General features: G+C 36.1%; 1 protein-coding gene across 5 annotated transcripts; it reads left to right on the forward strand.

Annotated features, from left to right (window-relative positions):
- Window positions 1-27,519, forward strand: LOC110110884 (universal stress protein PHOS32). 5 transcript variants are annotated; one of them, XR_002304770.2, is made up of 4 exons: window positions 1-980; window positions 9,035-9,120; window positions 9,682-9,723; window positions 27,183-27,504. XR_002304770.2 is itself a non-coding variant. In XM_028695418.1 (3 exons), the coding sequence occupies exons 1-3, from the start codon at window positions 191-193 to the stop codon at window positions 7,189-7,191; spliced, it is 816 nt and encodes a 271-aa protein (XP_028551251.1). In that variant the 5' UTR covers window positions 1-190; the 3' UTR covers window positions 7,192-7,775. The 5 variants fall into 5 exon arrangements, 3 of the variants coding, with proteins under 3 accessions (XP_028551251.1, XP_020698216.1, XP_020698194.1); XR_002304771.2 differs by lacking the exon at window positions 9,682-9,723; XM_028695418.1 differs by lacking the exons at window positions 9,035-9,120; window positions 9,682-9,723; window positions 27,183-27,504 and adding exons at window positions 3,511-3,513; window positions 7,169-7,775.

Here is a 27,519-nt window from a genome sequence, read left to right on the forward strand (position 1 = left end):
CGATAAATTAGCAAGTAGTGTGCGTTCATCCTCCCACGCCTTTCTCCATAAAGCTCCGAAAGAAACCCAAAACCCTTTCACTTCGGTTTCGAAATCGAATTGGCCCAAGGGGAAATCAATAAGCTGCGGATAAGAGGACGGTAAGTACAGCAAAAGCATCTCGAGAAGAAGAGGTCCTGACTCCATCGGAATGCAAACCCAGCAGACTCAATCAGACGCTGACCACCCGGCGCCGGGATCGCCGGTGTTGGTTTCTGCCGCGGTGGCGCAAACGATCCAGCCTTGTTCTCCGCGCTTCTTCTTTTCATCTGCTGCAGCGGCGAACCCCAACACCGGCTCCCACCGCCGGATCGCGATTGCTGTCGATTTGAGTGATGAGAGCGCCTACGCAGTGAGATGGGCGGTGCAGAACTACCTCCGCCCTGGGGACGCCGTTATTCTCCTCCATGTACTTTCTACCTCCGTTCTGTACGGCGCTGACTGGGGCTCGATCGACCATTCCGTTTCAGAAGCCGCCGGCGAGGTCAAGCATGCCGAATCGGAGGATTCGCAGCAGAAATTGGAAGGTGACTTCGATGCGTTCACCACCACCAAGGCGCAGGACCTTGCCCAGCCACTAGTCGAAGCGCAGATCCCTTTTAAGATCCACATTGTTAAGGACCATGACATGAAGGAAAGGCTCTGCCTCGAGGTGGAGAGGCTTGGGCTCAGTGCGGTGATCATGGGAAGCAGGGGTTTCGGAGCTTCGAGGAGGAGCATCAAGGGTAGGCTCGGCAGCGTCAGCGATTACTGTGTCCATCACTGTGTTTGCCCTGTGGTCGTGGTACGTTACCCCGACGAAGGGGGAGATGGCGTTCTGCGGGCCAGGAATGCTTCCCACTATGATGATGCTACTGCTGCAGTAGCTGATAAAGATGCGGAGCTGCATCCCGTGTCGGAGGAGGAGCAGGAGCACCATGATGCTTCCGACGGACAAAAAGGTCAAGTTTATTCCTTTTTTATGAATATGCTACCTATAATGATTTCATTAGTTATCTAGACGTTCAATTTAAATTTTGGTTAAGTGCAAGATGCAATTTTGTTCTTGTGTTTATCTTTTTTCGTCTGGAAAAAAATTTTATGTTTGCAGGTTGCACGAGCTCTATGTGTGGGCAAATTATTAGGTCCGGTTTGTCCGGGAAATTTAAGTCAAGCATGTCAAAAGCTCAGGTAAAGTATAGGTAAAGTGCAGTCAAAGTGCAATCAAAAGCGCAGTCAAAGCACAGTAAAAAAACACAGTCAAAGCACAGTCCATGTGACAAGTTTTCATTGGATGTCCGGACCTATTTTTAGGTCCGGTGACCGGACCTAATAATTTGCCCTATGTGTGGAGGTTGGATGTAGCTCTATGTGCGGAGGCCACGTATATCTATGTGCTAGGGCCAATAATTGGTTGACACATGTAAATGATCCTTTTTTAATTTATAACTTTAATCCTAACCCAACCCTAGAAACCCAATAGCAATTGGCTGGACTTTTATAACAAGCCATTGTTAATCTGCAGTTCAGTGTTTCAAAGAGGATTTTTCATGTCCCACCTATTGGTTATTATGTGAAGAAATTTACATCTTTTCAGTGCCTTTCTGTGTAGTCCTTTCGCATGTAGTTCCATCGTCATTTGAGACTTCCTCCAATAGCTTGAACCGTTGAACGAAAATTCGCACGCTTCTTTGGTAGTTGCAGTGCAACCTATGTATTTCCAATTCAGCTTTAGCGCCACTTTATTAGACCGGTCCACTGGACCGGTCCAGCCGGTCCGCACAGGACCGGCAAGTCGCAAAGAGCGACAGATCTCCACCTCCTGCGGAGATTGATCGGTCCGACCAGCCCATTAGAGCATTTTAGGAAGCGTTTGTTAGCGTTTTGAGAGGGAAATTTGAACGTAGGGACTGTTTAGGGAATTCCTTTTGATTTGTATGCATTAAATAGTAGATTTTCCTAGGGTTTGATGATCTTGAATTTGTCTGAAATTTGAGATCTCTTAGATTTAGGTTTTCTTTGGGCTCTTGGCGTTGCCAGAGATTTGGGAGAGAACGATCCTCCTCTCGAATTGAGGATCAATTGTATCTTGCTATTTTATTCATCTTCTAGTGAAATACAAGCCTTCTACTTGTGTTTTCTAGCTGTTTTCCCTATTTCCTGCAGTTTTACTGTTGTGGACAGCAGTTTCGCTGTTGTATTTGTACTGGTTTGGGTTAGGGTTGCTTGCGAACTCAAGTATTACCTTAGGGTTGCTTGCGAACTCAAGTGTTTCCTATCACACTTCCAGTCGACTTAAACAGTTTGAGCTAACTGTTGTATGGGGTTTCGAATAATCTATTTCTTGAAATAAAGCTACATTCTTAACGTTTTAGGTTTAAATTTGAATAATATTTTTTTGTGTAATAGTACATTTGAAGCAATTATATGTTATATTAATGCATATATGAAATAGCTAGCTATTTTGATAAAAAAATCATATTAAAATATAGCTTCCATAATATTATTGTGAAATGAATTGTTATTTTCTCAATATACTATATTTTGAGATGATTTATATTATTTAAAATAAAATGTTAGCTATTTATGTTAAAGAAATAAATTTCATTGTGTACTCATGGCTTATTTGAGAAATAGGGAATGATGATTGATTAAATAGCTAGATACTTCCAATATATATATATATATAGTTCCTAGCTATTTGTTGTGGTTTTAAGCATTTAAAGTCCATTATAATAGATTACTTACTAGGTAATTCACTTGTTATCATTTTTCTTAATACCTAGTAAGGTATTGCAAAGGATGTGCTTGAAGTATCAAAAGGAAAAACTCCTAATATGAAACAAGTTGGTAATGAAATCAAAATGTGCAAGAAAAATAAAAAATAATAAGCTTTGTTATAAAAATTAGTTTAGATGTAAAAACTTAGAAAATTGAGAGACATATAAAGATGCTTTTAGGAATTAAGTTATGCATAAGAATGTGCGAATTATATAGGAATTAAGTTAATGTGTCATATTTTAAAACTACGGGAGAGAGTTATTAAGCATTAAGCATATGTTACAATGTGATTTTAATGTTTCTTAAAATCAATTTTGATTCATGTCGAGGTCTTCTATGTAAGCTTTACATTTATTGAAAGGTTTGATGGATAATTATAGAGAGAATAAGGAGTATCTATATGTGATATTTATTGATTAGAGAAAGCATATGATAATGTTCCAAGAGAAGTGCTATGGAGAGTTCTAAAAGAGAAAGGGGTTAATAATGTTTATATTCTAGTCATTAAGGATATGTATGCAAGAGCTGTTACTTGTGTTCAAACACAAGGTGGTTTTACCAAGAATTTTCTTATTTTTGTTGGATTACATCAAGAATCAGCTTTAAGCCCATATCTTTTTGCTTTAGTCATGGATGTTCTTACTAGACATTTATAAGAGGGTATAAATGTTTTTTGTTGATGATTTTTTTCTTATTGATAAGACTAGAGAGGGAGTTGAAGGTAAACTTGATTTATAGAGGTCAACCTTAGAGTCTAAAGATTTTCATTTGAGTAGATCTAAAACTTAATACATGGAGTGTAATTTTAGTAGTAATAGATCTAGCGGGGGGATTGTGACTTTGGGCTATTGAATCTTTAATAAGAGTACATGTTTTAGATATCTTGAGTTTGTTATTCAGAGTGATGGTGAAATAGGTGGGGATATTATTTGTAGAAATTCAAGTTGGATGGTTGAAGTGGAGGAATGCATTGGACCTGTTGTGTGATAGAAAAGTACCCCTCAAACTTAAGAGAAAATTCTATAAGATGGTGGTGAGACCTGTAATACTTTATTGCATAGAATGTTCGCCATTAAAAGAGAAATATAAAATTAAGTGTTGCAAAGATGAGGATGCTACATTGATGAGTGGCTTTACTCTTAGCGATGAAATGCAAAACAAGCATATAAGTGAAAAGGCTAGAGTAGCTCCAATGGCATATAAGATTAGAGAGAGTCGCCTTAGATTGTTTGGTCACATAAAACATAGACCTTCTGATGACCCGGTTAAGAGAGTAGATGTATTAGATTTGTCCTATATTACGAATAGTAGAGGTAAACCTAAAAATACTTGGTTATAAGATATTAGAAATGACATTTTTTATTAGATTTAAATGAGAATTTGACTCTTAACATAATACAATGAAGAAAAAAGATTCATGTAGTAGACCCCACATAGTGGGATAAAGGCTTGATGTTGCAAGGTATTGCTACTATAATAGAATTTCAATAGTTATAACAACAAATAATTAGTTTTCTATGAAAGACTTAGCTAGTTTTTAATGTTAAGGGCTATTTGATTGTGATGTTAATCATTAAAATTTTCTCATAACAGCTGCACCTAGCTAGGGACTCTACAAAAATGAATATATATGAAGCACCTAGCTAGGTATTTCACACATATCTAATATATGTGAAATACCTAGTTAGCCAAACAAAGAGATAGGATAAATAAAGATTTAATTCAAGTGAAGTGCATTAAAGATTTTGATTAAAAAGTGTTTTATTAGAATAAGACATTCAACATAGGTGAATGCAATATTGTGTTAAGCTATTTGATGAAGATTGTGAGAATATGATTGACTTTAGTGGTCTTAGCACATTAAATGAAAATAGAGATTTTTTTATCGTCATGTTAGTAAAATTGAAGTTAGAGAGAATTTAAAGAAAATGAAGTGTGGAAAAATAGTTGAACCTGATGATATCCCAATAGAGATATGGAAATGCTTAAAAGATGAAGGAATTTTTTTGGTTTACTAAACGTTTTAATATTATTTTGAAGATAAAAGATGCTAGATGAGTGAAGAAAGAGTGTGTTGGTTCCTATTTTAAAGATTAAAGGTGATGCACAAAAGTGTGTGAATTATAGCTGAATTAAGTTAATGTGTCATACATTAAAACTATGGGAGAGATTAATTGAGCATATGTTACGATGTGATATTAATTTTTCTCAAAATCAATTTAGATTCATGTCGAGTAGGTCTACTATGGAAGCTATACATTTGTTGAGAGGTTTGATGTATAGGTATAGAGAGAGCAAGGAAGATCTATATGCTATTTATTAATTTAGAGAAAATATGTGATAAAGTTTTAAGAGAAGTGCTTTAGAGAGTTCTAGAAAAAAAGGAGTTAATAATGCTTATATTTAAGTCATCAAGGATATGCATATAGGAGCTATTACTTTTGAGGGAAACATAAGGTTGTTTAACCAAGTATTTTCTATTTTAGTTGAATTACATTAAGGATCAGCTTTAAGCCCATATGTTTTTGATTTAGTCTTGAATGTTCTTACAAGACATTTGCAAGTGATGTACCCTGGTGATGCTTTTTGTTGATGATATTTTTCTTGTTGATAAGACTAAAGGGAGAGTTGAAGGAAAATTTAAATTATGGAGGTCAACCTTAGAGTTTAAAGGTTTTTGTTTGTATAGATTTAAAACCGAATACATGGAGTTTTATTTTAATCGTAACAAATCTAGTAGAGGGATTGTGACTTCGGGCGACGAAGTCATTATAAAAAGTGCATGTTTTAGATTTCTCGGGTCTATTATTCAAAGTGATGGTGAAATAGATGGAGATATTATTAGTAGATTCAAGTTGGATGGTGAAGTGGAGGAATGCATCAGGTTTGTTGTATGATAGAAAAATACCACACAAACTTAAAGGGAAAATTTTATGATGGTGGCGAGACTTGCAATGCCTTATGGCGCAAAATGTTGGCCGTTAAAATAGAAGCATAAAATTAAGTGTTGCAGAGATGAGGATGCTCAGGTGGATGAGTGGCTTTGCACTTGGAGATAGAATGGAAAACGAGTATATATGTGAAAAAGGTTGAAGTAGCTCTAGTGGAAAATAAGGTTAGAGATAGTCGTCAGTGGCGAAGCCAGAATTTTTTCATAGAAGGGTTTTTTTTTTTAATCCTCTATAGGTGTTAGTAAGCAAGATTTTGACTACTAAAAAAAATCTCTCCATAAACTTTGTCCAAAATTAAAATGCCTAAAACATATAGAATTTGACAAATCAATTTGAACAAAAAACATTGACGAACAAAACAAAGTTTTTAATCTGGCACTGTGTTAGTAAACAACTAATATTTGACTAGTTAATTGGCTCAATCTCAACAACTTTTAAAGCAAATAAGCTAAGCCTTGATAAAAAAAGCTCAAAAAATACAATTATACTCATGTATACATATAGAATTATCCTCTCAGATAAATTTAATTTCTCACATTACACTATCTGGTGCAGTCGTACCCAACTAATAAGGCAAGCTCAGTTTGCCAACTTAGTTGTTCTGTCTTAAGCTTACTCCCATCGTAATGAAAATCATCTTGCAACAGATGATTATCAATGAGGCAGAGTACCGAAACCAATGAATCAAAAGGATTAGTTCTTAAAATTTCAATAAATATATAAGCAATAAGTACTTCCCTCCTCTGCCTCTCTTAATCAAAATCCTTCTATTGATCCCATCCAAATTCTCATTGAGCTAAGAGTTGACCTTATTGGTAAATTTTGTATATGTTGTTGGTAAGTTGCAATTTCTGCTAAATAAATAAATTTTCCATCATCTTAAAGTTCTTAAGTAGGGAAAGAACATTGGATAAAACAGGTGTTTGAAAACCCCAAAATGTGTGTAAATTTCTGAGACAAAAAGATACAAAAACAAATATTTGGAAGTAAATTTTTTTGTTAGATTCAACTCAAACATTCACAGAGCAAAAGGGGGTGAGAGTTGGGAGTGAAGGAACAGAGGCTTCAATGTGAAAGATCCTTACCTTCGTCGGCGAATGGCGAAAATGTCGGTCCTACATCGCTTCAAGCTGCGGAGCAATCCAATTGAAGAGCGGAAGAGGCAACCGGAGAAGAGATCTGATCGTCTATTCCATAGGAAGAGGTGCGAAACTAGGGCAAGCGGCGGTATTTATGGAGAAAAATCAAAAAAGAAAAAAAAAGAGGTATGCGGCTGGTTAGGAGAGTAGATTTATTTGATTTGACCTATGTTAAGAACAATATAGGTTGACTTAAAAGGGCTTGGTTATAAAGTATTAGAAATGATATTTTTTATTAGATTTAAATAAGAATTTGACTCTTAATATGTCAAAATGGAGAAAAAAAGGATTCATGTAGCTGACCTCATGTACAAAGATAAAGACTTGATGTTGTTGTTAATGTAATATTCTTGGATAAGAATGTGTTAAAAATTTTTTTATTATCTATTAATTCCAAGTTAAGATTGAAGCAATATTTTGATTTTGAATTTCAGTTCCTTGGACTCTTATAACTAGAATGTGGGAAAGAATATTCTAACTTTTGAATCCTTTTTGTATGTGTTCTTTGTGTGATATATAACCTAGCATTGATTAATTTCAATTTAAAAATTGAATTCGATTTTGATTTTGAATTTCCATCTCCTTGAACTCTTACAAATAGAATGGGGGAAAGAATATTCAAACTTGTGAATTCTTTGTGGATGGCTTTTGTGTGTGATAAATAGCCAGGTGCTTTGTGCCTTGAGAATTAGAAATTGAGAGATGGAGAGGTTGTTTCTGGTAACTAAAAGAAAAAATTAGGCAGAGGAGGCTAAAAAAAACATAATGATAAAATGAGAGAGGAAGAGAAAATAAAAGAGTAATAAGATTAAAGAAAAATATCGCTTGGTTCATTTGTTTTGACTGTGGTGAACTGTCATGATGGTGTGCAAGCGCTATGTTGCTAGAATAATGATGTTAGTTGTTTTTTTAGCGCAACAATATCATAGGAAACGCAGTGGCATTGTTTGTGGAACATATAACAGAAATGTTAAGAGGTTCGGGGCTTCTCCTTGCGGTTAAATTTGTTGTACACTTGAGTTTGGAAAAGAAGATTTTCTTGTGCTTTATTTGTTTGTACACATCTATGGCTTATTGATAGGGGTCGTCTCCACTCTTCTCCTGTGGATTTAGATGTGTTTTTTGCGCTATATAGATCTTAGCGTTTTTTGTGGCTTGGGGCCTTTTTGTTATTATTTTGTGCATTTTCATATTCATTCATATTAGCTACTGCTACATTTCAAAAACATGTTTTTTTCTTAAACATAATCGCTTAAGCCCAACTAATCATCACCCTATTTCTTAGGCTTATCATTTGCTTTGCTGCAAAATAAGCTTCAATTGCAAACATGTGTAGGTATTGTTTTCATCCACTTTGACATGGAATTACTATGGATATTTGAAAAGATAATTTTCATTGATACATAATGTTCATATAACAAAATTTTAAAATATTTGATACATAATGTTTGTGTTTGTACTGTGATTAAATATTGTTTTGAAATCGAAATTATTTTTATTATTTTGGTGTCTTTGTCTTTGTGTTTGGCAATTAGCAAAGTGAAAGTAGTTCCCATAATAATTTGTTGATTATTCATTTTGAAGTTTAACATAGCCTACATTTGCCATAATTGGGATTGACTATTTTATTTATTTTTATATTTTAATAGGAAACATTCCTAAGGTATTACTCATGAAAAATTACTTATAAATGCTTATATTCTTGGAAATTCTAGTACACGGAGGACTTTTACTTTTGGAGATAGATGATGTATGATGATTCTTTTACCTACTATGATATTTGTTTTCATGAAAGTGTAACCGGGGCCATCTTTAGATGACGCGCTCTTAATTTTAAAATTAATTCTTTTAACTACAAAAACTTCCAACCATTGCTGCTTTACATTTGTGGAGATCAATCTTTCTGTCTTGGCTAGCTCATTATTTTCTATATTTCTATTTCTTTTTTGAACTAACATATATATACATGTTACAAATATAGGTGATGTTTTGCTCTGTGATGTTCTTCTTATTTGCTTATTCAGGCTATTTTAGTTCCTCATTGATGTTGTACACCAATACTTTTTTTCCGCATTAGGGCTTTTTCATCACAATAATTATTTTCTCTATACGTTCATCCACCTGATTATTTCTATTATTTTCCAGCACCATCTTTCTCAGTTTGAGAGATGACAATAGTGAAGTTGTGAATGTGAAGTTATGAAAGAAAAGAATTTCAGCATATCTGATTGGTAGGTTGTCCTAAAAACATTGCCTTGAAAGTTTTAGAGTTGATTTTTCCTCTCTAGCACCACATAGCGTAATACACTATTGTGAGTACTGCCCCTAAACCGGGCCCAGACGTAAGCTTGTGCAACCTCTCACACGATGTGATGTCACTTCTGCTCTCGTAAAGTAACTTGATAATTGATATTATGATAGAAACAGAGGTACAAGTTCTTCCCGTGCTGGTACTAGTTCAAGTAGTAGGGTTGATTACAGGAATTAGGTTGGTTATATGAAAAAGTCTCTAGTAGTGGAAAAACTCCTGTTTGGAATGAAAATGAAATAAAACAAAATACATGTAATTTATGGGCTGATTATGAATTAACAGTCATTAATTTGTAAATTTCAACTATTTTTTCATTTGCTTTCACTTGCAATAATCCCCGAATGGTTAGATGGTTTCATTCTAATGTTTTTTTTTTAATTAATTCTTTATCCATTTTTTTTTAATTAATTCTTTAGTAGATTTTCATAGATTGAGCTAATTGTTTTTATTTTTTAATTTTTTAATTTTTTTATGTTTGCAGATGCATAACAAGAATTTAGTTATGATTGGTCCTGTTGTCCAGGTGAGGAATTAGAATCTCATCTCTTGTTTTGGATTGTTTTATGCTTAGTTTTTTATTGAAATTTTAGGTATGTTAAATGAGTGAAATATAGAAGCAAAACATTAAAGTTAAATAATTAAATGGAAAATATATAGATATAAGTACACAAATACAAATCTTGTCCTTGAGTTGTTTGGAGAACGTGTCTCAATGCAAGCTGATTGGCAGCAACTTTGTAGGATGATATGCTCTTCCCACGCATTGTGCACTTTTCGAGGAAGACCACATTGAATAACCATCTTAGAATGAAATGATTTATTTCAAGTAGCTCAATTTGATTTTTTCTTGATGGATATTCTCTTTGAGATCACATCAGTTTTAAGAATGTAAATGTCTTAATTGTAGTCGATCAGGAAGCAAATAAGAAACCTCAAATCCAAATATTTGCCTAGTTTAGCGAGAATTGTGACTGTAAAGGCTCAAAACCTAAGATAGTCAATGAGAGGGGCTAATTTGCTCGGAGGTGAAGCAATGCTCTAGCTAGTGTAATCAAATAGAGAAGCTATCAAAAAGGCTCTACAAACTTTTTTTTAGCCTTCAGTCAAGCTGCCAAATTTGAATCATTTATAAATGGACCATTCCTATCTCATATGTGATGGAGTATCTTCATCACTAATATATTGTGGTGAATATTAAGCACAACAACATACTTTCAAGAGTTGGTGTGAGGCCTAGATATGTGGGAAATTCTTTCAGATTACGAGTTGTTAAAAGAGGTTGAACGAGCGAGGCTTTCTGAATAATAGAAGGAGATGAGGCTGCATGCAATCATAAACAGACGTAGAAAATGAGAATGGGAGATGCATTAGCAATCGTTCAAAGAGTTTTGGGAACATTCCCTCTCTGTTAGAGATATCATCGAGCTTCATGGGGATACGGAGGACCAAGTTATTTAATATTTTGGTTTCCAAATTATTATAAAAGAAATATATATATATATATATATATATATATATATTTAAATACCTATATGCATAACAATCTTCCCCATATTTAAAAAGAAGTTATATCAACAAGAATGTGATGCATAAATATTTGTGTTTTTTGGATTATGAAGTAATGCATTGTGTCAATAAGAACTGATTTACAGGAACTGGGTGAATCTGTGTTTCTATGGTAGTCATTCCTTTAATTTTAATAAGCTTGTTATCATTGCCTTTAAGTTCTTAAAGAAGTTTGTTTAATGTGATTTGACATATTCTGGCCTTGTGCCAATCTTGTATTTTTTATTGCTCTAGAGAGCTTGCATCAGTTTTTATAAGAGGCAGCTGATGCATCTTGGAAGTAAAAATAGCAAAGTAGACAAGTAGAAACTACAGTAACATAATAAGGGCTGATTTTTGATTATCTCTTCAACAAGAAATAAAGATACAAGTGATCTACTGTTCGAGAGTTAGATCAACTCTCCCAAAAATCCTAGCCGCTGTTAGGAAACCCTAAAAAAATCCTAGAATAAATTCAGCAAACAAGAGATATTAACCATAGACAAAACTCCATGTTAAATAGCCCTAATCGTACAATAATGCCAATTAAATCTTTCCTAAACAAGTTAAAACCTTTCTAAACATCTCTTCCTTGATTTCTTCTCCTTACATAATGAATTACAACTTTTTGGGCACCACAATGGGGGATGAAATTCCCCTGGTTTATGCTCGAGGTTCTACCCAACATCTTGGCTGGTTTGGTCCTTGTTGGACCGGGTGATCTGGTTGGGTTGGGCCGGGTTGGGCCGCCCTCCTCCAATCGTATAAGCAGCACTTTCACAATCATATAGTTGATTATATCATGTGTGCTGCATCTAAAAAATCATTAAAAATTAAGGACTATACATATCATTAAGAGTATTACTCAACCTATTCATTGCACTTATATACTATCCAATATTGTAAGAACATACCTCTTAAACTATTTAAGGATATTATTGATGGACCAACTAATTTGATTGGAATTAAGAAGTTTTCTAATAGAGGGAACTCTTTAATTAGGAGATGTTTTCTAATTGAAGATAGCATATTTGGGGGCTGATTTGAGGGCCGATTTAGAGGGGATTAATTAGGAAATATTTCTTAATTGAAGAGGGTAGATTGAGGTCTGATTTGGAGGGGATTAATTAGGAGATGTTGCCTAATTGAAGAGGGCAGATGTGAGGGCTGATTTGGGGGCTGATTTAATTAAAGAAATCTAACAGATTTGGGAGGGAATTAGGGGAGAATTCTTTGGGTATTTGTTGTTTATTGTTTGCTTTAAGTAAGATATTTTACTAGAGTTAGGGGAGGTCTTGTTTGCTGAAATTATACTATTTTTTAGGGTGCTTTGGGCTCTACGGCGTCTAGAGATTTGGGAGGGTCGGATCTTCCTCGCCAATTGAAGATCCAACTATATCTTGTTTTTTCTTTCATATATAATCCATAAAGTGTTCTTGAGTTTTATTCTTTTTCGTTTACTTGTTACCGATTTTTTTTGTCAAAATTGTAAATTAAGCCAAGGAATTTCACAAGTTCTGCTTCCACTTCCTATCAAATTGGTATCAGAGCTGTTCAATTCAGACACCCATGGCTGAAAGAAAAGTAGAATTATTGGAAGGGGAGATCGGGCATTGAAATTAGATTGTGTAGAAAAAAATTCAGATTTCAAAAAGCTATTTTTAGCAATTCATGAGAAGATTGAGGAGAAGTTCTCCATCATGGAGGAGATCATGAGAAAGATGCTTGAGTTCCAAACCAAACAGCATCGTTAGAGGCAAGGGAGCCACCAACGACCAAGGGGGCGGAGGAAACCTAATATGATAAGGAGAGGGAAAGATCAGGAGGTGAAAATGTTGGGGGAAGAAGAGGAGATGCCACATTTGGAGCCACTTTTAAGGAGAGGAAAGGGTGAAGGAGTGAGAATTTTTGTGGACCTGCAGAATTTGGAAGGAGAAAAAATGGGGAGAAGATCGAAGCACCAGACATGATTCTACCACCCCTACAATAATATTGAGGGGTGTTCCAGTAAGTTCAAGGGTTGAATCCTTCGCAGGAACTTGAGTATGTTATCATCTTGAAAGAATGAGCCCCACCTATCAATGTTAGTCTATGCTATTATCCCCAAATCCAGAACGTCAAGGAGATGCTCGAGTCAGGAATCATTCGAACCATTGTCAGTCCATTTTTCAATCCAATGCTATTAGTCAAATGCTTCAGCAGCAGTTACGTTCGTTCCACCTTGAGGATAAGGTGACACTTTAGGAGGTGAGTATTGATAGACCAGCTGATTTGATTGGGAGATAATTTAAAAGTTTTCTAATCAAGAGAGAGCTCTTTAATTAGGAGATGTTTCCTAAATGAAGATAACATATTTGGGGTCTAATTTGGGGGCCGATTTAGAGGGGGATTAGTTAGGAAATATTTTCTGATTCAAGCAGGCAGATTTCAGGGCTAATTTGGAGGGGATTGATTAGGAGATGTTGCCTAATTGAAAAGAGAAGATGTGAGGGCTGATTTGGGGGCTAATTTGGAAGGAAAATAATTAAGGAAATATGGTAGATTTGGGAGGGATTGGGGGAGGGCTATTTGAGTGTTTGTTGTTTATTTTTTATTTTAAGAGATTTTACTAGGGTTAGGGGTAGGTCTTGTTTGCTGAAATTATAGTGTTTTCAGGGTGCTTTGGGCTCTAGTGGCATTTAGAGATTTGGGAGAGCCGGATCTTCCTCTCCAATTGAAGATCCAAATGTATCTTATATTTTCTTTAATATATAATCCAATAAAAAGTATTCTTGAGTGTTATTCTTCTTCGTTTGTTACCAATTTTTGTTTTGCTGAAATTGTAAATTCAGCGAAAGAATTTCACAAGTTCTACATCCACTTCCTATCAAATTGGTATTAGAGCTTTTCGATCCGGACACCCATGGCTGGAAGAAAAGTAGAAGTATTGAAAGGGGGATCGAGCAATTGTAATCAGATTGTGTAGAAAATATTTCAGATTTCAAAAAGCTATTTTCAACAATCCATGAGAAGATCGATGAAAAGTTTGTCATCATGGAGGAGATGATGAGAAATATGCTCGAGTTCCAAACCAAAATGGTGTCGTCGAAGGCTAGGGAAGCCACCAGCTTCCAAGGGAGTGGAGAAAACCCTAATCCGGTAAGGAGAGGGAAAGACCAGGAGGTGGAAATGTTGGGGGATGAAGAGGAGATGCCACATTTGGAGCCACTTCCAAGTAGAGGGAAGGGTGATGGAGTTGGATTTTTAGTGGAGCTGTAGAATTTGGAAGGAGAAAAAGATGGGGAGAAGATAAAAGCACCATACTTGATTCTACAACAGTACCACCCTTACAACATATCGAGAAGTATTCCAGCAAGTTCAAGGGTTGAATCCTTCGCAGGAACTCGAGTATGTTATCATCTTGAAGGAAGGAGTCCCATCTATTAATGTACATCTATACCGTCATTCCCAAATCCAAAACAAAGAGATTGAGAGATCAATCAAGGAGATGCTCGAGGTAGGATCATTCGACCCAGTGTCAGTCCATTTTCACTAAAGTGCTATTAGTGAAGTGTTTCAGCAGCAATTTCGTTTGTTCCACCTTGAGGACAAGGTGATACTTTGGGAGGGAAGTATTGATGGACTAACTGATTTGATTGGGAGAGAATTAAGAAGTTTTCTAATAAAGAGGGAGCTCTTTAATTAGGAGATGTTTCCTAATTGAAGATAGCATATTTAAGGGCGGATTTAGAGAGATATTAATTAGAAAATATTTTCTAATTGAAGAGGAAAGATTTGAGGGCAGATTTGGAGTGCATTAATTATGAGATGTTGCCTAATTGAAGAGGCCTGATGTGTGTTGATTTTGGGGCTAATTTGGAGGGGAAATAATTGAGGACATAGGGCAGATTTGGAAGGGAATCGGGGGAGTGCTGTTTAGGTATTTGTTGTTTATAGTCTACTTTAAGTAAGAGATTTTACTATGGTTAGGGTAGGTCTTGTTTGCCAAAATTGTAGCGTTTTTAGGGTGCTTTGGGCTCTAATGATGTCTAGACATTTGGGAGAGTTGGATCATTCTCTTCAGTTAAAGATCCAACTGTATCTTGTCTTTTCTTTCATATGTAATCCAATAAAAAGTGTTCTTGAGTGTTATTCTTCTTCGTTTATTTGTTACCGATTTCTGTTTTGCTGAAATTGTAAATTCAGCCAAGGAATTTCTTAAGTTTTACATCCACTTCCTATCAATTATCTCACAAGTTTTACATCCACTTCCTATCAATTAGCCATCATAACTTGCTTCCTGAGATTATCATTTGTATAGGTCGGGTTACCTATTTTTTAATTCCTTTAATAGATGAGTCTTGCCCCTAATTTATGTTTTTGCTAATTTTTGGCTTAATAGTTATGTCATAGGATGTGCTAGGTTTATCTGTGATCTTGAAAAGTTTACGGGGGTCATCTTATCATTCAATAATTGCCTAACACTATTATGTCTTAAGAAATTTTGTATGCTCCTATCATTGGCAATTACTCTATTTTGTCTTAGAAAAATTTGGATGCTCCTATCATTATAGATTTTGTTATTTTCCATGGTTATTACAAAATTGTAATCACAATGAATAGCCGGGTGGAATTAGCATTTTCCACAAACATATATTTTCTAAGAGATTTCTAAGACACTCAGCTTTAACACTACCCTTTTATACGGCAATAAACTTGGATTCCAAAGTGGATTGAGCTACGCTAATTTATTAAGAAGATTTTTCATAAAATAAAAACTTCTCTATGTGAAGATACATTCGCTATTGCACTTACTCTGATTGTAATATGAGATCTAATTTGCATCATGGTAGCTTTCAAATGCAATTGGGAGCCCTCCAAAATTTCATGAGTAATTCATGATACTTTTCAATAAGAATCCTACATAAAGCAAATCAATTAACCTTATTATGATTATGAGTGCAACTGAGAGTTTGTGTCGCTGGGAGTGTATCGAGTTCTTAAAGTTTCCAATCATTCTTGTAATTTTCTCATCAAGGTGCTTGGCGACATGAGAATGATTAAAATGACTTTAGGATGCACCGAAGAACTGATAATAAGTTATTATTACTCAAATCTACCTAAAATATAATCAATTCCTCTACATAAAGCCATTTTAAATAATAATGGAGTCAAACTTAAATTGCTATTGTTTAGTAGATGCCAGCATAATGAAATTAAATATATGGTGAGTTTGAGAGTGATACCCATCCTTTGGTGAGGGTGTGGTGCTTCTTTGATTACTTCTTAGCTAGTGCTCTGTTATGCTGCTTCTATGATTCTTCTATAACTCTTTAAAGCTATAACATAACTTCATCATTATCACATGATACATAGCTATATACTACGCTCACATGCACTACTTTGAACAAAAGGTCTCTTCTTATAAATATGTAATAATGGTGGCTTATTACAACATACATATCACAATATGCTTCTTCACCCTCTTGTTCATTTAAATTATGATATTCACAAGGTTGTAAAAGCCCGAGTAGGGTCTATCGGGCCATGTTGCGCGGAGATAGAATATGAAAAGAGAGAGGTTCAAGGTTCCATGGTCCGACTGGGGTCGAACCAGATGAAATGGGTGTTCACAAGCATCAAAAGGCGTTCTCATGCAGGAAATCGGCGGAGAACAGTAGGAGGCAAACCTGCGAACGGATGAGTGCTGGCAAGCGCACGGGTCACAGAGACGGAATGGAGTGCGGGATGTGAGGGAATAAGAGTTTGAGGGTGTGGGAAGTGCATATTATTAGTTTTAGGTGTTATATGTAAATAGGTGAGTTTTAGGTGCTATGTAGGGGTATCAAAACTGGGTTGCGAGTCAGGGTTAGGTTGAACTCAATTTTGACTCACTACTATTTTTGTAAACTGGTTGACCCGACCCGACACGAAATGGTTACTTTACATTCGCAACAAGCGAGCTCCCTCCGTCGTCATCCTTACTTCTGATCCAACAAAAGAACGGCGAGGCGAGCTGTCATGACTTCCAACTTGACAGAAGGAACGACATCGAAGGAAGGAGGCAAGCTATTCGTGACTTCCGACCTGACAGAAGGAACACTTTTGAAGGCAACGAGGCGAGCTGTAGTGACTTCCAACTCGATAGAAGGAACAATGTTGAAAGAAGTAGGCAACTAGGCGAGTTGTTCTTGACTTCTGACCCGACAAAAGGAATGATGTCGAGCCGTTGAAGGCGGCGAGGCTGAGGCGAGCTGTCGTGACTTTTGACCCAACAAAAGGAATGACGTCAAAGGCAGGAACAGCGAGTTGTTGTGAACTGAATCTGACCTCACAGTGCGGTACAGGATGGGAAGCGGGTCGGTTCCGGGTTGAAGTCGGGTTTTCGGATTGACCTGAACCTGACCCAAATTTGCAATTGGGTCAGGATTTTAAACCCAAAACCGACCCGTTTCTCCCAGAATTTTTTGGGTCAGGTTCAGGTCAGGTTCAGGTCGTGTCAAATATTGACACTCCTATTGCTATGTAGGTAAATCCCTTTAGTTTTTAATCTTTGAATGACATTCATATCACAAACTTCTTTGAAGTCAACATAATGCTAAAAATTTTGTTCATTACCAGCTTGATCCATGCGAAACTTCATACCTGATCATTAGGCCAACAGCAATAGAACATGGCCACCCTTTTAGGTTGACAAGTTGGGCCTAGGAGTAGGTCTATTGGTTCAGTCAAGCCTTCCCTTGCTCAATTTTTTGTTTGACTGTAATGTTTATTACCAAGACCTATTTTTAAAGTTTTTTTTTTTGTTTTTCTAATTTTAAGAAGATTTCCCCCTTTTTATTTAGCTAGCACTTATGAATTTGAATGCTATCTTGAATTGTAAATAGGTGCCATTGATGATAATGATCTCAAAATTTCAGATTTTCCAAAATCTTATCCCAATTGGCAACCCTCTTATCTTTATTGATTCTCTCCCTAGATTGAGATTTATTGGGTGAAGTCTCAAGTAACCAGATTCTACTCTAGGAGGATTTGATTAACAAAAAAACTGTATTTATTTGGAGGGTAAATGATGTAGAACGGGAGACGGCTAAGCTAAGGAGAGGATCTCTCAGCAGCTTTGGGATTTTAGAAATCTTGGACAGCAGTTTGGAGGCCTTCTTGGACCGCTTCCTTGCTGGTTTTGGCTTTCCTGGAGGCAAGGAAATTAGCTGAAATTTATGGCTGCAACTTTGGGAGGAAGAGGGCTCAATATTGTAAGGAATTTGGAGAGGTTCTAGTGGAGGAATTTCCACGTGATGGCCTTGGAAGATTTCGGCCAGCAGAGGAATCAGGGATTTATTTCCAGATTCCCCTCTCAGTTTTGGGAAGTTATTAAGGCTTGAGCTTTGAATATTTCGGTTGGTACTAGACAGCAGCTAGGAAGGTTGGACAATCTTTCCAACGAGATTGGCTGCACTTGTGGAGAATTTTCAAAAGCCCAGCAATAGGGAGAAAGGAGCCGGCGGGATAAGGAGGTGGAATTGTTTCCTAATTCTAATGCCAGATTTTAAGGAAGTACTCAATGCTTGGTCCCATTAAAAAAAAAGAAATTCGGCTGTTATAGTTTTGGAAATATGTCTAAAGAGAAAAAAGAGGGGAAGGTGATTAGGAAAGATTTCCTAATCTAAGCCACAGGGAAGGGGGGCCGGCTGCACTAATGGACCAAGGAGCAATTAATGTGATGGATTAAGGCCACAAGATTTGGAATTTGGCATTAGAAAAGTGAGGTAATAAATCCAATTTGAATTTGAAATTCAAATTGATTTAAATTACATACTTTCCTAAAATAGGCGAACTAAATTAGGAAATAAAATTTGAATTTCAAATTTAGATAATTTGAATTTCAAATTAAGTCCTAATATCATGCACCCCAAATTAGGAAATCTAAGGAGAGAGGAGAAAGGATGAGGCCGGCGGCAAGGTAGCTATGTCTAATTTAATTTGGAGGGATTAATGACTCGTCTCCTTGCAATTCAAATTTGAATTTGATTTGGAGAGTTAAAACCTTCCAAATATGGATCAAACCCAATTAGGAAAGATTTCAAATTTGAAATCTAAAATTGTCATGGATTTTTCCTCTCGATTTTGCCAACTCAAATTGAATGGAGGCCTGGCCATGGGAAGAGGAGGGGGTGAGGTAGCCGGCGGCCAGGGGTGAGAGAGGGATGGAATCCGGCGGCTAAACGAAGATGGGGAGGAGGAAGAATATGAATATGACTATGAGGAGCAATAAGAAGGAACAAAATAAAAACAAAAAGATAGAAGATAAAAACCGCGAGCCTTGGACTCCGAAGACTGATGGGTGATGCTTTTCCCTTTCTCCAAGGGACTTCAAGCTATTACAAAACCCATATATTTTCTTTCAAAAAATTCTCCATTTTTCATTCTCTAAAACTGTCACAAACAACCCCTATAAATAGGGAAAGGAAACCAAAAATCTCATAAGCAGCCGCCCAAAATAGCCAACTAAAACAGAGGGAGAACACCTAGGGAAAAGGCACGGTAGAACCACAAACCGAGCAGCTAGACCCCCTCAAAAGACCAGTCATAATCGGAATAGCCAGGAGCCGAACAGACACTAAGGAATAGGCACGACCAGCCCAAGCATCCAACATCATAGAACAACTACCAAGGAGGCACGACAACCCCAAAAAAAACCCAAGGCTGAGAACTCCAAACACCAAACAACAAAAGGGGGCAATGGGCCAAGCCCAATAAGAGACAATCCAACCCAAAGATAAATGCACAAAGACATGTTTTTTTTGCCTACATCAATTCTCCCTTGGTGGAGAAATCTCATCTCCTGATGAGATGGCTTTGGTACACGTTGGAAAATATCAGGATGACGATGTTGCAAACTTAGGTTGAATGAAAATGCCTCCTTGATGTTTCAAATGCATTATTTCTGACGTAGATCTTTCTTTTGAAGTGAACTTTGGCTTGTTGACTGTTTTGACTCTTTTTTATATATAAAAAAGACACATGATAACCTAGACGCTCTGATACCAAATTGATGCATTCAAAAGAAACACAAACAAGTGCTCCAAAACAAGTTGGAGAACATTAGACACTTTAGGAAAAAAGAAACTTTCAAAGACACATAGCAAAGAAACAAACAAACTACTTTTAACTTGAAATAAAAAAAAAAACAACTTACAACTTGTCATAGAACTCTAGACACAATACAACTTATAAAAGTTTGAGAAGAAGGATACATGTGGTATGTGGAGTGGATACCATGAAGAGAAGAAGAGATTTGAAGTCCAAGACGAAATATAAGAGAAGGGGAAAGGGGACTTAGCTCGCAAGCTAAAAAAACCCTCATGTTTTGCTCCAAAAATCATCACATATTACTCTCTAAACAGCAGCAAAATAGCCCCCTATATGGAAAAGGAGCTCAAAAGACACCCAAAGCAACCGCCCAAAATAGCTAACCAGAACAAGGGAAAAAATCCAGGGAAAAAGGCACGACCAACCCAAGAACCGAACGGACAAGCAGTCCAACAACCAGCATGAATCGAAACAGCCAGAAACCGAACGGACACCAAGAAAAAAGGCTCGGCCAGCCCAATAATCCAAGCATACAGCAGCTAGAACAGCCACCAAGGAGGCACGACAACTCCAAAAAAATCCCAAGGTTGAGAACTCCAAACACCAAACAACAAAGGTGGTAATGGGCCAAGCCCAATAAGAGAGAAAACAGCCCAAAGATAAATGCCCAAAGACATGTTTTTTTGCCCACATCTCCTTATTAATCAATTCCTGTAATCCTTGCATCCCTGACTTTTGGATCATTATTCTTATATCAAAGCAACATATTTGGTTTGTAGGGAGGAAGATGGTGAAGATAAGAATGAACCCGACCATTGATATGTGGTAATACCTGACTACGAGCCAAGAGGCTGATGCAATTTTCGTGTTGGGCCTTTTTTAGCATTAACAATTTCTAGAGGGCTCTAGAAGAAATGTTTCAATAGTTCATGGTCTCGTAGCAAGAATGAATCGTGATAAGCCATGCCAATCCTCTTGCTCATGTGAGGCACAAATGGTGTAGGTACTGCCAATCCAGATTGTGAAATATCTAAATATCAGGATATGAAAGATGACGAAATTCACTTGTTGAAATTTCCACCAAAACCTTGATTACTGTTTAACATTAACGCTAAACTTGAGTCCTTACGATAGGACAATCGACATTGAAAAGCTTGATGACTAGTTTGTGCGTCTTAAGACTTATTTTTATTCATGTAGGTGTAGTCATGCCTAAAATATAGCCTTCATGAGGCGAAGCTATGTAGTTGCATCCTTATATTGGTGGAACGTGGGAAGGAGCCATGGTTTGATAAAAAATCAGCTAGTTTAAGGGCAGCATAAAGATCAAATTTTATCCCATCATCTCCTAGTAAGAGGTTTTGATTCGATGGCAGAGGCTGAGGTAAGAACTCTAGCTATTAGTATGATGCTATGTTATAGAGTTCTAGAATCAGGCGATTTCTCTTGTGGCATAGCTCTAGAGGAAATCTCAACTCTGATGAATTTGATCATAGGGCTACATAATAACCTTCGTCGGAAATTGAAGTTGTTCCCTATTGTCTTGTTTGATAGTGCCAAGTTAATCAATGCCATAGAAATTAAAAGTTAGCCCATGATCAGTGATAAAACAATAATGACAAGGGTAAGTGCAATGAGAAAGGAGAGAAAAGGCAATCAAACCAAAAGATGGAGGAAAGACAAAGCAGATGATAGCGGCATATGTAAAATGAGTTCAAATTGCTAAGGTATACTTAAATCCTATACTCATTTCAATGGCTCATAGGACGCCCTTTGGAAGCCAATAGATGCTTAAATTAGTTAACGAAAGGGTTGGATAGGTTATCTAATAGTTTAGTCATCACTTGGAGTCTTTTCAGTTGCTGCCATAACCTAAGCGTTGAAATAACAATTTTCTATGCAAAATTATCAACCAACGCATTTGAAACAACTCTTACAACACACCCAAAGAAAACTTAAAAATCGATAGATTGGCTAAAAGAACATTAACTAATGCAACCCTAGAAAGAAGGCAACAAATTTCAGACCTTGTAGCTTGTTAACTATAGTAGGATCAAAGAACAAAAAGCTTTTCAGCCTAAATATATGATTTACAATGATTGTTGTTTCTTCTATCATTGATATAAGAAGTCAAAAGAATTTGATTTTAAACGAATTGATTGGTCAGTTAAAGTTGGAGATTACTTCCCATCCAAATTCTTCTTGGAGTGATTATATATTGACGATATCACTTGTGAGGTTGTACCTCTTGGTGTGTTCATCATAATCTTTGGCAATCCATGCCTTTGAGATGTGAGGCCATCTATTATTGGTGTTGAACATTTAGATTTGTAAAAAAATGGTATATCTTTCACTATTTCCAAAGCTCCTTTTTTATTCTGACAAGCAAGGAAAAAATGAGTGCAATCTTGGTTTTATATTTGCTTATCTGACATGAGTTGACAATAGAATTAGGATAGAGTGCTTATGTTTCCTTTGTGCTTGACCATTCTAACTAGCTCTTGCAAGAGTTTTCTCCCCTTTTTTAGGAGATAAAGGGTTTGTCACCTAGGACATAAATTACCCTAATCAAGAGAGCTTTGTTACCAAATCAATTGATGTACCACCATCATCCATTAAAGTGTGAGAAGATTTAAGTGACATGTGATGGATTTAGTAGAGCAAAGAGCGATCAAGACAAGCAATTCATCATGCAGATCACCAGGGCACTTTTGTCAAAGAAGGATGATGGATGATCAATGTGCATCAATTATAGGACACTAAACAAAATCACTATCAAGAATTATTATCTACTTTTTAGAAAGGCAAAATCGAGCATCAGGATATTTTACTTTACTGAAGCAAGGCGTAAGCCTCAAAATATATAAAAAAAACTCACAAAATTACAAATAATTCATAAAATGGAAAAAATGAAAGAAAGTATTAACAAATATATTTGATTCATTGTCATAAAGCCATTAACTACAAATCTCAATATTAAATGTTATTATAAGAAGTTTGAAACGATATTCATGGTAAACATTCATTTAAAAATTTAAATAGGCTATGAGGATTGGATCCACATTCCACGATGAGTTCATCTTCACTTTCATACTCTTTTTATGAACATTCATTTAAAAATTTAAATACGCTATGAGGATTAGGATCCACGATGACTTCATCTTCACTTTCATACTCTTTTTACGATACCCCATATGTAATAATTATATAATTTTCTAATTGTCTTATTTTTTTTTTTCAAAATCTTCTTCAATTACAAATTTTTTCTCTCTTACTCCCTACAATTATAATTTGGATTCAAAATAATTTAAAGTAAATAATAAATTAATAATACAACAATGTAATCGATTATACTTAAATTATCTTTTGATTCTTTTTAAGCTCCAACCCATTTTGATTCTTTCTTGTAAATGATTGTGAAATATAATCTACCTCCAATTCAGTATTTCTTTCAATGTAACTTGAACACTTCATTTTTCTCATCATTAAAGGTCATTCATTTATCTTCAACTTCAAATCTTTCATTATTTTTTTGATATCATCAATTCATCATTAGATAATATATTATCAACAATAAAAAGATTAATTTTATCATCACTAGTTATTTGCCTCTATAATTTGAGGCGTCGATCTTTTAATTTTTTATCAAACATAACATAAATAATTCATCCTATAGTCAATCAACTCATTCTCTTTCTATGATAGAATACAATATATTTTTAATAAAATAATATTATATAATAAAAAAGTTATATAATTTAACTTAAATGAGGTGGCACCTCAAAACACCTGAAGGTGTTAGCCTCACTTAAGCCTTGAGGCGCTCCTTGTGTGCTTCAATTGGGGGCGTGTGTCTCGAACGATTGTTTAAACTATGCTGCTATCATAAGTTAAGGAGTTGAACTAGTTGCATCTAACTATGTAAGCTGAACTAGAATCTAATTACCACGAAATTCAGCAAGAAAAGAAGGCACTTATTGCGCTTAAAATGAGGTAGAGACTATTCGAATGGTGAGTGACGCCATTTGAACTATGTAATGTGCCAACAACCTTCATAAGATTGTGGAATGAGATATAGTGCCCTGTTCTAGATTAATTTGTAATTAGTTATCTATTATGTTGTTTTGGTGTACTAGAATACTTGAGAGGAGCATCTACAGCACCTTAAACGAATTTTGAGGCTTCTAAAAGATTCCACATTTATGCTACAACGCAAGAATTGAGGGTTTGACATCCTCAAACTATCTACCTCGACTTTATTGTTGTAGGGTAAGGAGAGCTACAAATAGATCCAAGCTGACTTCAACATAGAATTGGCCCATATTGCATACCATTTCAGAAGTTATAAGCTTTATTGGTGCATGTCAGTAAGTAGGGGTGCCAATTTCAGGTCATGGGTCGGGTTTGGGGTGAACCCGAAACTATTCGGGTCAACCTGAACCCAACCCGTTTTTGCAAACGGGTCGGTTTTCCGGACACAAACCCGACACGCTTCGGGTCCAGGACAACCCGACCCGACACGAATGACCCGGTGCCAACAAAAAAACTACTAGTTTTCGGGTCCAAAAACGGGTCAATCTCGGGTTGTCTGGTTAAAAAACTGGTTTTTGGGTCAATACGGGTCAATTTCAGGTTAAAGCGTCAACCCGAACCCGACTCGTTTCGGGTTCAGGTCTACCCAAATCCAAAATTTTTGGTTCGGGTTCGGGTTGGGCTTTCGGGTCGGGTCAAATATTGACACCCCTATCAGTAAGTTTATCCACACTTTTGAGTGCTAGCCAGCCTCTTGCATGCACTTACAGGTTCTGTTCACCCCTTTTAGTGGAGTGAAAATGAAGAGAGTATCGTCTAGCTGCTAAAAAGAAAGAGCGTTGAGGCCCTTCCCAAGTGGCAGTTAATATTTGAGGTGAAGAATGATGCATTAAATATCACATGGTTGTCCTCATCATTCAAGATGATTTTCCCATGTCTTTCCATTCAGAGGTGTTGTAGGGTTCCGATATGAAATATATAATCTATGATAAGGTTCATTTCGCCCTACGTTAGATGGTGAAGCATTGAATGCACTCACGGTTGAGGGAGGAGAATTCATTATAAGGATCCTCCTTACCTTATTGGATGTATAATCTATGACAAGGATCCAAGAGTTTGTCCAAAAATAGTAAAGCTATTATGGACAACAAAATTGCAATTATTCAGAGCAAGTTTAGAAATTGTGAGAAGAAATAAAATTTAATCGGCTTGTTAAACAACCCTTGCAAACCTTACGGGTAGCTGTCAAGGGCTCTTGGATTAATAACCATTCGTTTGCTATTTGTCTCCTTTGTGTTTTGGATCACAACATACTATGTTCATTAAATGTATTCAGCACGGTAGTATCAACATGCAATTGCATTGACCTGTTGGAATTTATGCAACGTGCATTAATATTGATGGAGGCCTTAACATTGCTATTCAATTTTATGTACACTAAAATTTTATCTTCAAATTCCAAGATGAATCTATCGTCATACATTTTATCCATTTCTTCTAAAACTCCTTTATAATGAAACCCATAATTACACTACCACAAGAAGCCCCCATTGCAAACATAAATTAATATGCAATATGTTTTTAAAACAGGCATTTCTAACTAATGCATACCCTAGAATCAGTGACAAACTTGAAAAATTAAATCAAAGAACTAGATTATAATACCTAAATGTTATGCAAAAGCAATAACGGCATCATGAGATTGTTCCTCAAAAATTTGAAAAAAAATTACAAAATCTAGATTCATCTTTCAAAAAGAAAAACCCATACAAAGAACTAAATTATAATACCTAAAGATTGTTCAAGCCCAATAACAAAACCATGAGATTGTTCCTTAAAAAATTACAAAAAATAATAGATTCCTCGAAGAAGAAAAAATTGAACATAGAAATAGATGACTATAGATGTTGTGCAAGTCTGATAGAAAATTGATATGATTTCCTCAAAATCAATGAACGGCGATAAGAATTTAAGAAGAACACACTAAGATCTTTTTTTTATTTTTTATTGCAAGATATGCGAAAGAAAACAACAAGATACAGTTGGATTTTCAATTGGAGAGAAAGATCCGACTCTCCCAAATCCCTATCCGGCGGCTAGAGCCCTCACAACCAAAGAAATTCTAATTTCAACAAACTCAAAACCTCCTAAAATCACCCTATTATTAACCTTAAATTGACTCCCATAATTTCCTCCAAAATCAGCCCCCTTTTCTTAAATAATTCCATCTCAGATTTGAATTCAAATTAGATTTATTTCGCTAATAAATTCCCTCTCAATTATAATTAAAACTTTCCTAAAAAATTTTCCCCTTTTCCTAAATGTATCTCTCTTAAAATTTGAATTCAAATTAAATCTCTTGCTTAAATAATTCCCTCTCAATTATAATTTAAACATTCCTAAGTAATTTTCCTTTGATTAATAACCTTCTTAAACAACTATCTCTTGATTAGGAAACTTCATGATTCACTCCCAATCAAATCGGCAGGTCCCTCAATACTCCCCTCCCAAAGTGTCACCTTGTCCTCAAGGTGGAACGAAGGAAACTGCTGCTGAAGCACTGGATTGAAAAATGGACTGACATTGGTTCGAATGATCCCTTCCTCCAGCATCTCTCTAATCAATCTCTCGATTTCATCCTTCTGGATTTGGGGATGACAGTACAGAAGAACATTGATAGTTGAGACTCTTTCCTTCAAGATGATCACATGCTCGCATTCCTGCAGAGGAGATAACCCCTGAAGTGGATGACACACCTCTCGATACTGCTGTATGAGTGGCTGAACCATATCTGGTGCTTCTATCTTCTCCCCATTTTCTTCTCCTTCCCAACCTTTCAACTCCACCAAAATTACCACTCCTTCACCCTTTCCCCTCATTGGAAGTGGCTCCAAAGATGGCATCTCCTCTTCTTCCCCCATTACTTCTACCTCCTGATCCTTCCTCATTGTCTCTATATTAGAGTTGCCCCCACTTCCCAGTCCAATCAATGGTGCTCTCGCCTCCGATGTTGTTGGTTGTGTGTGAAGCTCCAATAGTTTCCTTATCATTCCTTCTATGTTGGAAAACTTTTTCACCATTGATGTCATTCTATCCTTAGATGTCAGTTTAGTACCTACATCTAGAATATGATTTCATTGCCATTTTTTTAATTTTCTAATTGGCCAATATTGGAGAATTATATCCAGACTTGCTAGTGCATCATTCTCGAATTCTCCTGTTTTTGTGGGTGCTCTTGTGATTGTTTTGGGTAAAAGTCATTAATGCACAATTTTGTTTGCGACTAGAGATATTAACCTTGTCCTTTGGCACCTTTCTTTTTTTTTTTTCCAGGGAAAAAAAGCATTCGTAGATCATGAATATGGGAATAATCTATCTATAATGCTAGAGGGGACCCGATTTGCGTCACCAACTCACATGTTTTCAGCTGATTACTCTCCCCTCTGGTGAGAAGGCCTCACGCTCAGATGGTTAATTAGTAGCGTTTTTTTTTTCTGGACACTTTTGGATCACCAGAAGGTTGTTTTTGAGAGGTTTATTATGTTGAATCCTTTGGTTCTGCTTTGGAGATACTTACGGTTTTACTGTCATCTTCAAGATATTTTCACTTTGAAAGAGATTTTGTTATCACAAAAGTTTTATTTTAACTGCTCAACTTATTTTGTTGCCA

Source organism: Dendrobium catenatum, unplaced genomic scaffold (genome assembly GCF_001605985.2).
Source record: "Dendrobium catenatum unplaced genomic scaffold, ASM160598v2 fragScaff_scaffold_633, whole genome shotgun sequence".
Classification (NCBI taxonomy): domain Eukaryota; kingdom Viridiplantae; phylum Streptophyta; class Magnoliopsida; order Asparagales; family Orchidaceae; genus Dendrobium; species Dendrobium catenatum.